The following is a 17,232-nucleotide window of genomic DNA, read 5'->3' on the forward strand; positions in this document are numbered from 1 at the left end:
AGAGACTTTCTTTTCCATTAGTTAGAAGCTATTTTGCATATGTTTGAAGTGAACCATTCCTAAAATTATAATTGAACTTTGCAAATAAATTCTGTAGCTCTCCACAAGTTACTGTCTCAGAAAACAAATGGTAATGAGATTTTGCATGTGTTATATTGTTCCCATTGCCTTATTGAAAGTTACAGGTTTAGGAAAATAAGTATTTATTTTTCTCCTGCACTTTTAAGTATTTCTGTTTTTTTGTTTTGTTATTAAGAGTCTTTAATTTGTAGATGGTTTATGCCAGTTGTTTATTTTATTGCTAATAAATAGTTTCACCAGAAGAGGAGAAATGCTTCCAGCACCATGGAAGTAATATGTGTGTGTATATATTGTTAAGGGAAAATTTAATTAGTCTCTGATATAGACACTATTAAAATATTTATTTGCCAGATTCAAGGTAGACTTGGATTTAAGAGAGCAGTAGGGTCACATACCTGGGTTAGAATCTCGCCTTCTTCATCTCCTTGGACAAGTCATTACTCTCTTAAAGTTTCTATTTTGCTCATTTCTGAAATGTGAAAAGGGTTGTTGAAATTAAATGAAATTTTCTGGCACATGGTAAATATTATTAAGTTTCTGCTACTACAGGGCAAGAGCTTATTGGTAAACCATTGATTACCTGATTTAATGGTTTTATGACAGACTGTTTGTGGTCCTTCCTTTGAAAGGAGGGGAACAGAAGGAAGTCTGTGGTAGTAAGACAGGAGTTCCCCTGCTTAAGGAAAGGGCAGGTGAGAGAACTGTAGGCTTCGAAGCAGAGTTCTCCAAACATGGTCAAGGTGTCAGGAGGGAAAGGAGTGGAGTCCCATGGTCACTAAGCTATGCATCAGATAGAATCCTAAGGAACCTATCATCTGAGCTCTTATTTGTCTTCATTCTTTGTATTTTTTTTCCCTTAGTAGTAGTAGTAGTAGTAGTAGTAGTAGTAGTAGTAGTAGTAGTAGTAGTAGTAGTCGTCGTCGTCTAGCTAAAAATCCCTTCTGAAAAATTTTAACTGAGCCTTGACAAAACTAAGTATTCTGCATGGATAGAAGGGATAGTTTCTTCCTTATTACTTACATATGTGGTGGCAAACAAATGATCAGGGACAATTGAAAATGTTTCTAGAATTTTTCCGGACAGTCCTTTTCATTTCTGTACCTTTTCTTCTCTTGAACTTTATGGAAGCCCAGTGATGGAATTTACTTCTTTGGGACATCTGACTTTGCTGCCCTCAGGCTTTTATTTTTTTACCCGGTAGCTTTGCAGATAGTTGGTACTTGTGGGTGAGTGATGTATTACTGAAGATATGTGAGAGTTAGGACATTAGTCTTTATTTAAATGTTTAAACTGAGAGCAGATGTTAAATATAGTGCTTCTAGAAACATAAGAGACTTGATTTATATGTTTTTGTCTTCCATGCCTTCAGGCTAGCAACATGGTGAGTGTCAAAATACATAACTTATTCTTTTGAAGCTACTTTAAATTTTGACATGTATAAAGTGTCATAAAGATTCTAGACTTTAATACATTGTTTGCCTTTTCTACACAGATTTTGTTAATTTTCCTCCAAAAAATGGATTTGCTACTAACCAAAACTCCTCCTGATGAGATAAAGAACAGTGTCCTGCCAATGGTTTACAGAGCCCTAGAGGCTCCTTCCATTCAGATCCAGGTATAATATTCAATTTTTTTCCTTTAATGATGATTTTGATTCTTAAGGCAAAAGAAAGAAGTAAAGTACCTTTTAAGTTTGTCATAATTTTTTTAATATAAAGCTCAATAGTATATATTAATCCATTGAATTGCATGATGTATACTACTACTAGTGTGTTCACTCCTAATTTGAAGAATCAATTGATGAACACCTGTATTAATAAAGTAAAATGATTTGTTGCTTTTACTTATCAGTAATGTACTATTATAGAAGGTTTGATTTGTTGTAGTTTGGTTTGCTGTATACCTTCTTCCTAAATGAGTAATTAGTATATGAATGAAAATGACAAAGATGTATGTGCCTTTTTCTTATGAAAGCGTTAAGTAGGTACTTCTCATAGTCATAATTTTCTTTCATGTTTGGTAACTCAATCTTCTATTCAGAAATGTTCCTTTTGCATTGAAGTTAATTTGTGTAGGAGGTAGGTAGAAAAGCAGGTAGTAATTTAGTGTGACCATCCCTAATGCATTTATAGTCATGCTTTTGTGTTACAAAAGTGCTGTTAAAACATCACATACTTTGCCAAACTTTTAGTTCTGTAATTTTGCTACTAAAATTTTGGTTCTATGGGTTGTCTGGAAAAAAATTTTTGGATTGCTATTAAAAGTATAATTTAGTTTGAGCTTTTTTTTCTCACTTTGGAAAATAAATACTTATGTTAAGAACATCTCACTGCATAAAAGGTGTCGTATTTAAAAGTTTATGGTCTCTTCACCAGTGCAAAGATTCTAGTAAAGAAAAACAAAGAATTTTACTTTTTTTGTGTGTGTGTGGTACGCGGGCCTCTCACTGTTGTGGCCTCTCCCATTGCGGAGCACAGGCTCCAGACGCGCAGGCCCAGCGGCCATGGCTCACGGGCCCAGCCACTCCACGGCATGTGGGATCTTCCCGGACTGGGGCATGAACCCGTGTCCCCTGCATCGGCAGGCAGACTCTCAACCACTGCGCCACCAGTGAAGCCCAGAATTTTACTTTTTATAAGTTATTGACCAAAGCTTTTTTTTTTTTTTAAATGCGAACCTAATACCACACATATAAGGTCACTTGTTTGACTCATTTCAGTCCTTATCTAAGTTTTCTTTTATTCCAAGTTGTGAAGTTGATGTTAAAAATTTTCCTTATAACGTCATCTCTTGCTGCCTTTGTCCAAATGACGTGGAATGATTGGGGAAGGTAATTACTATTACTTTTAAGTGCCTTCCAAAGGAATTGTGAATTATAGCTTCTTGAAACGTTCCCACAGACCCGGTGTAGTCAACCTGGTTTTATATTCAGTGAAATTAGGGAGGAGAGGGAGGATCAAGTGATGTGAAAGGTCATTTTTCTTCCTAAGAGGGTTAGTTTGGCCAATAAGTTACCAGCAAGTATTTTATTAAAATAGTTAATACATAATTCAAATTGAGTTGTGCACTTTAGAAGTTTTAGAAACTAGCTTTTCTGATACCATTCAATATAAGTGTTTAGTCACCAGTCCAATTAACTAGTATCAACATTGCTTGGTACGAGTCTGATAAAGTTAAAGTCTATCTAAGCTTTGGGAGAGAGAGCAAGAGCAAGAAACAAAAATCTTTTCCTCAAGCTTCATGCAAGTTAGAAGGCTAGGAGATAACTTCTGAGATTCATTTTTGGAATGGTATTTTTAAATTGAAGTTTGATTAGAACTATTTAAGAGGCTAGAGAGAGTTTAGAAAAGCATTTGGAAAAGTAAAAGATGGTTTACAAAAGTTAGGGTCATTAGAGGCATTAATAGAAATGTATATGAGAACCAGTTTTTAAAATTATTTACCTTTAAATAAACGTAGAATATGTTTTCATTCTCCCCTCCCCACCACCAGTTACAGAGAAAGTAGAAAATAATAGGCAGAAGTTCCTGAGAATATGCTAATTGGACTTCCTTTTGTTTGTTTTGTTTTTTTCAATCTCCTGTTCTTAGGTTCTTTACTCTGTCTCCTCCTATGGTTCTCCCCTCCTCTAGCTAAGTGATTTAGACATAATTTAAGATTTCCCTCTTTGTAACCTACTGCTGGATTATATGGCATAGTGCATGTGTGCAGTCAGTCTCTGTCTCTCTGTCACTCTGATATCAATTAAGCGCTGAACTTCCTTGTTCCCCTCTGGTAACAGGAACACAGTATCTCACTGACTGCTCATCCTTGCTCATTCTCTACCATCTGTGGAAAATAGTCCCTTAAATATAGTTTGTATTTATCACCCTCAAGTTATATCACCTACATAATTTATTATACTTCTGAATAGATATTAATATTAACTCTTTTCTTTCTGTCTGCCTTTTGGAAGTATGGGGATAAGTTAAAGCAAATAAAATACCTGCCAGTATACTGATAACAGATTTTTAGTGGTTGATTCATTTCTATCTGCTAACCATAAATGAATGTCTTTAAGTTTACCAAATATCGTTAATAACTCCTTCCCTGATATACATTTATACCCCCATTTTCTTCAGTAATCTCTTTTTTGCTTTCCTACAAGGATCATTCTGCCTTATAAGGTATCTGAGATTAGGTTCTTCAGCCAGTTAGTTCTCAAGCCATTTCCTGTTCTTTTTTTATCTCATTTAATCCTTCATCATCCCCCCTTTCTTCTGTTATCCTTGAAGTTCCCAGTTACAGTCATTTACACTATGGCATGGCATTAAGTTAACAAGAACGTTTTAAATAACTTTTCCTGTTTCTGTCATTTATATTGGCTTTAGTTTCAGAATTTAGAAATAGTTAAAAATATAAAGGAAATTAAAATCCTCTGTCAGAGATGCCCACAGTTAACATTCCCAGATATATCCTTCCAGTTTTTTTCCCTAAGCCTGTAGACAGATGTAAAAAATGGGATTATATAATAGTATCTTATTGCATTTTATCCTTGATATTGTTAAACAGTCTTGAAAATATATTTTAAAATGTTTGTCTTATATCCATCATATGGATATATGTAACAGCTAAGAAATTCCTTATTTAAAGAGGAATAGTTTTACGTGACTTTGTACTTGATTTTCCCTTGTTGTGAAAGATAGCAAAACTTAGATGTTACTTTTTTTTTAGATGTTCCTATTTCTAAAAATAAATGAAGAATTAATTGTGTTATCAGGGAAAGAAACTAGGAATGCAATCAGGGAATTTGGGTATATATGCTAGTTGTATGACCTAGCGTGAATTTGAGCAAGGTCTTCTGAGCCTGTTTCCTCATCTGTAAAATTCAAAATTGATAATAAGTATTTTTCTTTCAAACAGTTGTTGAAAAGGTCAAATGATATACCATACATAAAAGTTTATTTCAAGCTATGTGACAAATTAGCCATGCAAATGCAAAATGTTTTTTAGTATGTGAGAGAGTCTCTAAGATTGATCCAATTTATTTTCTTAATAGGAACTCTGTCTAAACATCATACCAACCTTTGCAAATCTTATAGACTACCCATCCATGAAAAATGCCTTGATACCAAGAATTAAAAATGCATGTCTACAAACGGCTTCCCTTGCTGTAAGTAATAGCATATTAATCTTTGTTTTTCTTTCACGCCTCATTGGCTTAAATAATTTTCTTATTGTTTAATAACCCTTTTATAGTTTGTTCATATATTTTGTCATGGCTATAAGTAGACTATATATAGTACTATGAAAGTGAGCAATAGCTGTAGTTTTCCCTGATGTATAATTTTACAGTATTCCATCCCTGACATTACTCCCTGTCCCCTAACTTTGAGTGCTTCAGTAGGAAATTTGAGTAATTTTTTTCTTAACCCTTTTCTGCTTTAATCCAGTTTATTTTTTTTCCATCGTTCTTGCAGAAATGTGGTGCTTTTTGTTTTTTTTTACCAACTAATTGTTTTCTGCTTTTCTTAGTTTACTTTAAAAAAAAATAGTTTCATTGATATTATGATCCTGACTAAAAGTATTCTATCTTAACAAATTCTAGCTAAAAAAGTAGGGTGTGAAATATTTATCAAAATAGTCAAGAGAATATAGATATCACAATTGATAGAATTGTGATAAAAGAGCTCCTAAATATCAAGTTTTAGTAACTATATTAAAGATATATTTAGAAATACAAAACTTTATGTAGGACAAATATACTTTTCACATGTTGTTAAAATATTTAGTTTAAGAATGACTTGAACCTGAATTAGAGAAAAATACTGGAAGCCCAGTAAAATTAATCACTTGGTGGGAAAATTTAGTCCTTTTTTTTTTTTTTTTTTTTTTTTGCGGTACGCGGGCCTCTCACAGTTGTGTCCTCTCCCGCTGCGGAGCAGAGGCTCCGGACACGCAGGCTCAGAGGCCATGGCTCTCGGGCCCAGCCGCTCCGCAGCATGTGGGATCCTCCCGGACCGGGGCACGAACCCGTGTCCCCTGCATCAGCAGGTGGACTCTCAACCACCGCGCCCAGGGAAGCCCAAGTCCTTTTTTATAATTCAAATGACCCCAAGGAAATATTCTTGCCAAACAAATGTGTAATAAAGCTTTTCAAATCCTAATTACTTTATTTAAAAAGATATAAAATTAAAGTCATTCCTTACCTTTAACTACCTAGTATCCTGGCAAAGCAATCAAAGATTCTTTCTGAAACAAGTCAGGGGAATTTATAAATATGTGAATTTTCTATATAAATAAAGGACGAGAGCTTTTAAACCTACTTTTATTCTTGAGGATTTAACATATACCTATATGAAGATTATACTCATACTTAAAATACTTTGGTCTAGACTGCAAAGACTTTAAATGACTAATTCAGTTTACCTCTTTTAATAGGTACGTGTAAATTCATTAGTGTGCTTAGGAAAGATTTTGGAATACTTGGATAAGTGGTTTGTACTTGATGATATTCTGCCGTTCTTACAACAAATTCCATCCAAGGAACCTGCGGTCCTCATGGGAATTTTAGGTAGCTGAAAACTTAATGTCATTTGATGCTACTTTGTTTTACAGTTATGCAAGTAAACTTTTCAATCTATAAAACCATTTTGTACTCTTTTCATGTATATAGCATTCAGTAACTGAAGAATGATGGGGTAAATGCCATGATATAACTTTTTCTTTGTGTTAATTTTAGCAAAAGTGGTAGTACTTGACATTTATAAAGGAATAAGATATTTGGGAATCCTGGCTTCACAGGTATCATGATAGCATGTAGTTTTCTCTGTAAAATGGTACTAAATAAGAGAGGCAAACAAGACTACTTGAAATGCTGATACCAGTCTTAATAGTAATACCTGATGTTTATTTGGTACCTGATTTGTAAGAGGCACTGTGCTGAGTCTTTTCTCTGCATTACCTTATTTTGTCCTCTTCAAAATCCAATGAGATAGGTACTGTTATTTCTGTTTTACAGTAAGGAAACTGAGGCTCAGAGGGGTGAATTAAGTTATTCAAGGTTATACAGCTGATAACTGGTAGAGCTGGTTTTTAATTTAGATATGTTTAAGTCTGAACAAATATTTTTCACTGCTAAGTGATGTGCCGATGAAGCATTATTGGCCTTACAGCACATTCTGTTCTATCAGCATAATTATAAATCACTCTGTAAAAAAAACTCTGAAATTGCCTATAAATAGTTAGAGCCCAATCTGAAACTGTTCAGGGTCTGCTGTACTAATAGAGATAGACCTAGCTGTGGAATCACAGAAACATTAACAAGTTACTGAACTTGAAGTTCTTTGTTAGTTTTGAAGAAAAACTATGTTATTCAGTCATGTATCTTTAATACCTACTGTAGTGCCTGATTTATAGAAAGCCCTCAGTAAATATTTGTAGAAATGGTCAGTAAGTAATCTGTTGTGGACCTCTGTAGACATAGAACTTTTGTGATATGGTATGAAACTTTTGAGCTCAAAGAAATTAGTCTTCTTGAGAAGAAGTTTGACATACTGGAAAGAGCCCTAACCCCAGTCCTGGCTATGCCAGTTCCTGGAGTGACTTTGAAAAGTTTCTTCATCTGTCAAATGAGGATAAAAATAATATCATTATAGGAGTTTTGTGAGAATCAGTGAGACCAACTGAAGGGAAAGTAATGAGCATAGTGCCCTGCAGATAAGCATTTAATGGGCACTCAAAGTTATTCTTTTTTTTTTTTTTTTTTGCGGTACGTGGGCCTCTCTCCCGTTGCAGAGCAGAGGCTCCGGACGCGCAGGCTCAGCAGCCATGGCTCACGGGCCCAGCCGCTCCGCGGCATGTGGGATCTTCCCAAACCGGTGCACGAACCTGTGTCCCCTGCATCGGCAGGCGGACTCTCAACCACTGCGCCACCAGGGAAGCCCCAAAGTTATTCTTTGAGTATGTAAGTGAAGTGTGCATTAACAGCAGAATAACAGGAGATGGTGTGTTCTAAAGCTTTGGATTCTATACAAAACACTTATAACACAAAAGCATTCAGAGAATGAGGAGGAAACGTGCTCAGTTTACCAAATGAAGGCTTTGTGCAATAGGTGTATCAAGCAGGGTCCTGAAAGTTGAGTAAATAGGTAAGACAAGAGGGAAGGACTTGTGTGGAGTTGACTTAAATTATTAAAGTTCAGAGATGTTGAGTCTGGTTAAAGAAGTGAATAAAGGTATAGGACCTATACTTAGACACTTTAAATAGATGTCTCAAGTTTGAATGAGATGTCTGAAATATATATTTAGATTTGTTCAGAATAGAGAGACATTCTGTAGCCTTACTGCTGCACTGTAAGAACTGTATCTAGTTCTGATAGACTTTTAATTTTATACTATCATTAAATGTGTTCTTAAAACCAAAAGAATACAGGATAAATGTGTCATGGTATGTTAAATCTAAACTGACAGTAAAGCTGAAATCACCCTGATCCATATATAAGAGCATCCTTCTAAGCATTGATAAGGAAAAATTTGTAACTATACTGATTATCAAGAGATTTCATATAGATACACTGTTTTTCTGATTTCTATTGATTTGTGGTACTGAATTATAACATTTGTCTTACTCTTTTCTGTCAGGTATTTACAAATGTACTTTTACTCATAAGAAGTTGGGAATCACCAAAGAGCAGTTGGCTGGAAAAGTATTGCCTCATCTGATTCCCCTGAGTATTGAAAACAATCTTAATCTCAATCAGGTAGGAGTAGTTTTGTGCTTTATTCAATTTATTCAGCTTACTGTTTTCTTGGCATTGAATGTATAAATATATTACATATAAATTGGTAAAACAAGGAAAAATGTGCCAAAGAGATGAATGAAGAAAGTTTGTGGGTTCAAAGTAAGGAGTATGTGAGTTGGAAGGATGGATTATTGATTGGAGGCCTAATTGGGAGATAGTAAATGAGCAGAATTTTGAAAGATGTGTAGGATTGGGGACTACTTCAAATTTGGGACTGTGAAATTGACATGAACAAAGGGAAAAAAAAATATGTCTGGGCTGTGTATTCATTATTTATTGCTACCTCACAAATCACCACAACTTGCAGGTTTAAAACAACATAGATTTATTATCTCACAATTTCTGTGGGTCAGCCAAGCCAGGGCATGTATGCCCCACTCAGTTTCTCACAATGCTGCAGTCAAAGACTGAGGTCTCATCTGAATACTCAGCTGGGGGAGGATCTGTTTCTAAGCTCTCTCAATGGTCCTTGGCAGGATTAAATTCCTTTCAGACTCTTGAACCGAAGGCCTCACTTTGTTGCTTTCTGTTAGCTGGTCGCCACTGTGAATTCCTTGTTTCATGGGCCTCCAACACGGCATCATCTGGTTTCATCAAAGCCACAAAGAGTCTGCTAGAAAGATGGAAGTTATAGTCTCTTATAATGTAATCAAGGAAATGCCATCCCGTTACCTTTGCCATATTCTGTTGGTTACAAGCAAGTCACAGGTCCTGCCCATGTTTGAAGGTAGGGGATTACAGAAAGACAGAGTAGCAGAATGAGGAGATAATTGGGACCATTTTAGAGTCTATCTGCCACAGGGAATGAATAATACAGTTTGAGAGATACCTATAATATAATCAGGGAGTGATGATATTAAGATAAATTGAGACTAGAATAGGTAGACTTTCGTTTTATTTTATTTTGGCCATGCCGTGCAGCTTGCAGGATCTCAGTTCCCCCACCAGGGATTGAACCTGGGCCACGATAGTGAAAGCCCTAGAATAGGCAGACTTTAAATGCTCATCTCGTTTAGGTATTTGAACTTTCAAGATGTGGTAAATGTTTGACCAAAGGGACTATGTACTCAAAGCTTATTATAGAATTACCTCTGCATACTTCTGTCACCGTAGTTGTCACAGCTATATACTTGTGTGTCTGACTTTCCCAGAAGGCTGGTTGTTATAGCTTATTCTTCATTACATCCCCAGTACTTAGTACAGTGCCAGAAACAAAAATTTTTATTGAATTGAGAGAAAATTTGAGGTATAGAGTAATGACAAGGCATTTTGTTCACCATAAAACTAATGTTTAATGATGTATAATGGAAAAGATGGGGAAGGGTTACTATTTAACTGAGAGTGTCAGAAATGGATAGGCTGGCAAGGTTTGGAATTAAGGACTAAAAGTGAATTAGAGCAATGAAGGAAGCAGAAAGCTGAGAGTTAAGCAAGAGAGCTTTTGGCATAGGGGAGAGTGCTGAGTGAATGGAGTTTTCAAAATAGAGAAATTTGTAAAATTAATCAGATCCAAAATTTCATTTGAAGTGGTAGGGTAAGCCCCTGAAGGTTTGTGTCCTTAGATTTCAGTTTCTGTCTTGATAATTTCTTCATATCTTGGATGGCAGGGTTGAAATTAGGATTGGCAAAAAGGGAGGATGAATATTGGGGAAAAATAGAATGATAACATGCCTAAGATAGTCTTCAACTTTTGGTCATTTCTGTTCTTAGTTCTCATATTTATGATTTAGGGTGTTTTAAAATATTCTCAAATGCTTATTTTAGGATATATAATTACATTTGAAGTGTGTTAGTTTTCTTCAGCTTTATGGTTGTTTTTTGGGGGGGCCTATTTTCATCAGCAGAAATATTTAGATTCATATCATCTTGTATTTTACAATAGTTAGCATGGATGTGGTCTGCTTTCCTATTCATTTCATAGACAGGGTTCCTAATTCAAGACTGCCCTCTTCTGTCAGTTCTGATTTAAAATAATCTAAGTATATTATACATTATGTGAAAAAGATAAAGTAACTTAGGAAAATACATTTTTAGCATTTGATTAAAAAAGAGAAAACACCATGCAGCAATCCAAACACAATCACAACTTGTGTTGGGGGACGGTTCCTATGACCACCCCCAGATTCAGTGATTCACCAGCAGGACTCAGGCCTCAGCCAACTGTTGTGCTCACAGCTATGATTTATTATGGTGAAAGAATATAAAGCAAAATCAGTGAAGGGAGAAGGTTCATGGGGCAAAGTCTGGGGGAAACCAGGCTCAAGCTTCCAGAGTCATCTTTTGGTGGAGTCACACAGAATGTGCTTAATTTCCTGGGTAATGACTTGTGACAGTGTGTCTGAAATATTGCGAGCCAGAGAAGCTCATTGGAGACTCGGTGCCTGGAATTTTTATTGGGGGCTGATCAAGTAGCACCCCCTGCCTGGTACTCAAATTCCAGTTAGACACAGTGAGCCACTATTATCAGTTAATGGTGGGAACCTCCCAAAATCTGAGTTCCTGGACACCAGCCAAGGGCCAACCTTGCAAGCAGGCTTTTCCAAGGATAGCCGTGCAGGCCTACTATGTTAATGCTGCAACCATATAGATGAATCTCACAAACATTATGTTGAGCAAATGAAGCCAGACACAAGAGGATCTACTGAATGATTCCATTTGTATGAAACGCAAAGACGGTTAAAACTACACTGCTAGAAGTCAGAATAGTGTTTTGTCATATGGCGAGGGAGGGTAGGAAATGACTAGAAGGGGGCACGGGGAAGCTTCTGGGGTGCTGCCAATGTTCTGTTCTTTTTCTGGCTACTGGTTAAATTCAGTTTGTGAATTTTTTGAGATGTGCCTTTATATGTATACTTTTTTGTGTATGTTATATTTTGTTAAAAAGTTAAAAAATCTAATCAGCAAAGAGTCAGTCATGGTAAACAGCTAAGGAAACATGCCATTTGTTACTCTTATGATCAGACAGAGGATAAATGGATGATAGAGCATGGTTGAGAGGCAGCATAACGTAGTAGAAAAGAGTACAAGCTTTGGAGACAGACTTAGTATGAATTCTAATTCTGCCATATAAGTTATTTAGTATTTCTGAGTAAGTTGCTTTCTCTCTTGCTGAGCTTGAGTTCCCTCATTTATAAAGTAGAAATATTAATAAATTTACTTTGAAGAGTTGTGAGGATTAATAAAATAGTGTATTTATAAGCACCCAGCCCAAAGACGTAGTTGCAAGATTTGGGGAGGGGAAGAAAGCAGTTTCTAGAGTCTTCCTGTAATATGTGGTATTATTAAAATAAATTGTTTATGATGATCCTAAAGTACCATAAGAATTATTTAACTAGGGGCTTCCCTGGTGGTGCAGTGGTTAAGAATCCACCTGCCAATGCAGGGGACACGAGTTTGAGCCCTGGCCTGGGAAGATCCCACATGCCGGGGAGCAGCTAAGCCCGTGAGCCACAACTACTGAGCCTGCGCTCTAGAGCCCGCGAGCCACAACTACCAAAGGCTGCGCACCTAGAGCCTGTGCTCCGCAACAAGAGAAGCCACCACAATGAGAAGACTGCGCACCGCAATGAAGAGTAGCCCCTGCTCACCGCAACTAGAGAAAGCCCGCGTGCAGCAACGAAGACCCAATGCAGCCAAAAACAAACAAACAAATAAATAAATAAATTTAAAAATTATTATGTAAAGTTTAACCAAAGCTTAAACTATGTTTAACTTTAAATTAGATATACTTTATGAATTTTAATTATTTGGAAGTTAGATTATGTATATTTAATATTTCTACTAACTTTTTAGAAAACAGGCTTATTTTAGCCAAACGTCATTTTTACAATGATTTGAATAAAGAGTAATTTTTTATGCATTATTAAGCAGATTGTTTTCAGATATGCACAAATTTAGATGGTCATTTTTGGATTAGTCTAGAAAAATCAATATGTAATAACTGCTGGAGTTGAATTTATATAAGACTGCTGAATAATAGCTGTTAGGATATAAAACTTATTGAGAACATGTTTTCTGGAACTTAAAAGTCTCATCAACTATATCACCACCATACAGAGATACTGTAAAAGCTTGCTATGATATATTGAGCTAAAATGTACTATTCTTATGTCATCAGTGCTATGAGTGGGTCATATTCTGATAAAAATAGAGAATATTATGAATGACTTGTTGAATTATTTTATTAGATTACCTTTGTGGCTAACTTGAAACATTATAACCATATCAATTTCTTATTACACCAGTTCAATTCCTTCATTTCCGTCATAAAAGAGATGCTTAATAGATTGGAGTCTGAACATAAGACTAAACTGGAGCAACTTCATATAATGCAAGAACAGCAGAAGTAAGTAGGTTGCATATGAATTGCACATGGTCCAGGAGTGACATCAAAGTTATGTCATGGTTGATTTTTTAGAATACGGACTAGAAAAATTGAAGGATTTCATTTTTTTTTTTTAACATCTTTATTGGGGTATAATTGCTTTACAATGGTGTGTTAGTTTCTGCTTTATAACAAAGTGAATCAGTTATATATATACATATGTTCCGAAGGATTTCAATTTGACTATATGTAAAGCATATAAAAATTTTCCAACATATTAAGTTGAACTGAGTTTAGAATGTTGTTGAAAATCTGATGTCATTTCTGAATACAGAAGCATAATAGGATGTAACCCTAGCATTTTCTCTACATAAAGAAAATTCTGTTTCTAAGAAAATCTCTTGTCACATTAGTTACTGGCATTGTAAACTCAGGGTGCTGATTGCCAAGAGCACCACTTAAAAATATTTTTCAAATCTGTGAAATCCTGGTGTTTTGATTTCTCCTTCTTTTTTCTCTAACCCCAGAAACAGTTATAGAGAATTCATTCCATATGTAGTACCACAGTGTGTACCTCTTTTTTTGTTTGTTTTTAGGGAGGATTTTCTCAATTATTTGCAAAATACTAGTATTCAAAGGAAGAGGGGAAGGGTAAAAATTTTTCAGTGGAAAATGCCAGTTTTTATGATCAAATCTCCACTATATTCTTTGCTCCAGAGGCAAAACATGATTTTAGGATGCCTGTTAAAGTTTAATCCTGAGTCAAAGACATCTGAAAATCAGTAAAATTGGTATCAATCATGAGCCAAGTCCCCCAAAAGAAACTTTTTAGGTTCTGCTCCTGTGTAAGGTGAAAGCTTTATGGAAATAAATACACAAGGTGTAGAATGATGTGAAATAGCTCTTTGTATGCACTAAGTATTCTGTGATGTATATATTTATCATGTTTAATGGATTGACTATATTAACTTAGGAACCCTGGAAAATAATCTTTAAAAATTACAACAGAGAGAAATTTTCTATGTATTCTTTTTCTCCTTCCTATCTATATCTTACCTGTTTTTCAAGGCATAGATCTTGTCCACATCACTTATTCAGTGATTATAGCATTTATTGTTAGAATCACAGATTCTGAACTTAATCACATTAAGTTCCCATATCATATCTTGTCTCTCAGTGAGCTGTAAACTCTCCTATGGTAAGAACCATGCTTGCCCGGTTTTATGACACTAAGTTCTCCAGTAAATCTCAAATGCTGAGCTTTAAAAAAAAGACACGTGTACAAATGTACATTTTGGGGGCAAGCAGACATTAATAGTAGTAAATAACGAAAGAGATTATGATTCTCCTTAAAGAATGAAGTTGCAGTTTGTTTAGATTGTAGTAAATTCCATGTGGATGAACTATTTTTAGTACAAGTATTTTTAAAACATACATTTCTTTTTATTGCTTTGTCATAACTCAACTCTCTCACAGATCTTTGGATATAGGAAATCAAATGAATGCTTCTGAGGAGACAAAAGTTACAAATGTTGGGTCTCAGGTAAGAAGATATTTAGATTATTCTAATTTTTGAAAAAAAATGCTTGATAGTGTGCTCCATTTCGGGGGCCTCTGATCTTTAAGCAGTAAAATCACAATCTTGCACGTCATTCAGCTGGTTCACTTTTGGTATTTCAGCATATTGACAAAGTCTTTAACAACATTGGAGCAGACCTTCTGACTGGTGGTGAATCAGAAAATAAAGAGGATGGGTTACAGAATAAACATAAAAGAGTAAGTGTCTTTACTGTTCTTTTAGTACTCGTATTTATATTATATAACTTCTAAAACCACATATTTTTGTTGGGAAATACTATTTAGCTTAATAAGAAACATTCTTTAATTATCTTTATGAAATTTAAAAGTTATCAGTGGGTCATGCATGACCTGACTCATGTTGAGAATAAACATGCTTAAGATTTTTAACTTTCTTTATTATTCAGTTTCCCATGTTGGTAACATTTCTAGGTTGCCTGACCTCTTTGTCCTTTCTACTGTACTTTGCCGGTCACATCCCTTGATAAATTCTACAGTGTCTCTTCTCTGATTCTGATTTTGAATAACAAACTTTAAAATGATACTTTCCAATCGAAATGTTGGTTAGCATCCGATATAAAAAATATGTCAGTTTTGAATTTCTGCTGAGGGCAGTTTTCTTCTGTTTATTCAACAGATATGAGTACCTGTATGTGTAGAGCCAAGGAACTACTAGACATTGTGGTTTACAAAATTTGTTAATAGGACATACTGCGAGCTTATAGGTTGGCAAAGTTGATATAAGAAAAAGACAGATGTTGAATTTGATGCAGACATTAGCAGTGAAAGGAATTGTTCACGTTAAAAAAAAAGTTGTTTCCTTTTTAATTAGCTTTTTGATGAGTTTCTAAAATATTTTTAGAGTGAGCTAGAATCTCCCAATTTTATAAAATGATATCACCTAGTCATATTCTCATTGTCTGGAAAAAGATGATTCTAATGAATGGTTTTAAAATAATAATTTTATTATTATTTTCATACTGGAAATAGTTTAGCAGGGATCCTGTGAGTTTCTACCTAAAGTTAAATTTTACCGTAATTCAAAGTATAACTTACGCTGTGGCAATCACCAATACAGGAGTAGTTTGTAAACTACTTGGTATTGTCAGACATACCAAAAAGAAATCTTCTGTTTTACAAATGGAATTATGAAAGTTGTCAGTTGATTTTTTTGGTTTTGTTTTGTTTTCAGGCATCACTTACACTTGAAGAAAAACAAAAATTGGCAAAAGAACAGGAGCAGGCACAGAAGTTGAAAAGCCAGCAACCTCTTAAACCCCAGGTGCACACACCTGTTGCTCCAGTCAAGCAGGTCAGAGTTCATTTCTTTTGCATAATTCAAGCATACTACAGTTTTTTTTCCACATCTTTATTGGAGTATAAATGCTTTACAATGTTGTGTTAGTTTCTGCTGTACAACAAAGTGAATCAGCTGTATGTATACATATATTCCCATATCCCCTCCCTCTTGAGCCTCCCTCCCACCCTCCCTATCCCATCCCTCTAGGTTGTCACAAAGCACCGAGCTGATCTCCCTGTGCTATGCAGCAGCTTCCCAGTAGCCATCCATTTTACATTTGGTAGTGTGTATACATCAGTGCTACTCTCTCACTTCATTCCAGCTCCCCCCCTCCCCGCAAGTCTGTTCTCTACGTCTGCATCTTTATTCCTGCCCTGCCACTACGTTCATCAGTACCACATTTTAGAATTCCATATATAAGGCATACTACTCTTAAGGAGTAAGGTAGTATAGAACTTAGTCTACCTACTAGTGTTTTATAAAAATGTATTTCAGAAAATACTTTAATGTGTAATTTCTAAGAAGTATGGGCGTCAAGAATTTTCCAACAACTCCTCAATAGCCTGCCTAATATATAATGTTTTGTAGTAGTGCTTGTTACCAACAAAGAGGAAGCTAGATTAATGGGAGGGTTCTTAAAAAATACTAGGTCTATGGTACTAATTCAACGCTGCTCACTTTGAAATGACCAGGAATATTATATTCATGCATTTATGTAGTTTTGAGCAAAAAGTAATGTTCAATTTTTAGCTTTTTTGTTATAGTCATGTTTGTGACTTGATTTAGGAACACTTACCTGTATGTCCTGACCAGTATTTATTTCCTGCTATGGTCCAGGCAGTGTTCTAGGTGCTGGTGTTAGAGCAGTGATTAAGGTCTCTGCTGATAGAAAGTTTACACTATTGCTGATTGCAGAAATTACTTTATCTTAGAAGCTTTCTTTAAATTATTTTTTTGTTGTTGTTGTTGCCTCTTAATCATTAAATTTCTTCCTCTGGGAAAAATCTTTGTGAGCCAAGAGGCAAAAATAAAGTATTTTGTAGGTACTTAGAATAGAGAAAATAAATTTCCACAAACTTTTGATGAAATTCAAAATACAAAAATAATAGAGTATCCTTGTCTGTAATACAGATCTAATGAGAAAATGCAATTCTGTTTTTTGGTGG

At 35.2% G+C, this 17,232-nt stretch overlaps 1 protein-coding gene across 4 annotated transcripts in view; it reads left to right on the forward strand.

Moving 5' to 3' along the window:
- SCYL2 (SCY1 like pseudokinase 2) overlaps positions 1-17,232 on the forward strand; it is a 59,845-nt gene that overhangs the window by 39,080 nt on the left and 3,533 nt on the right. For all 4 annotated transcript variants that reach the window (XM_027107309.1, XM_027107311.1, XM_027107312.1 and 1 more), the window contains 8 exons: positions 1,574-1,696; positions 5,120-5,233; positions 6,502-6,634; positions 8,704-8,822; positions 13,109-13,209; positions 14,665-14,731; positions 14,869-14,964; positions 15,959-16,078. In XM_027107309.1, coding sequence (XP_026963110.1) covers positions 1,574-1,696; positions 5,120-5,233; positions 6,502-6,634; positions 8,704-8,822; positions 13,109-13,209; positions 14,665-14,731; positions 14,869-14,964; positions 15,959-16,078 — 873 coding nt within the window. The remainder of the gene's footprint in view (positions 1-1,573; positions 1,697-5,119; positions 5,234-6,501; positions 6,635-8,703; positions 8,823-13,108; positions 13,210-14,664; positions 14,732-14,868; positions 14,965-15,958; positions 16,079-17,232) is intronic.

This window comes from Aethalodelphis obliquidens, unplaced genomic scaffold (genome assembly GCF_003676395.1).
Source record: "Aethalodelphis obliquidens isolate GAN/ISIS:26980383/991018 unplaced genomic scaffold, ASM367639v1 scaffold8, whole genome shotgun sequence".
NCBI classification, from domain to species: domain Eukaryota; kingdom Metazoa; phylum Chordata; class Mammalia; order Artiodactyla; family Delphinidae; genus Aethalodelphis; species Aethalodelphis obliquidens.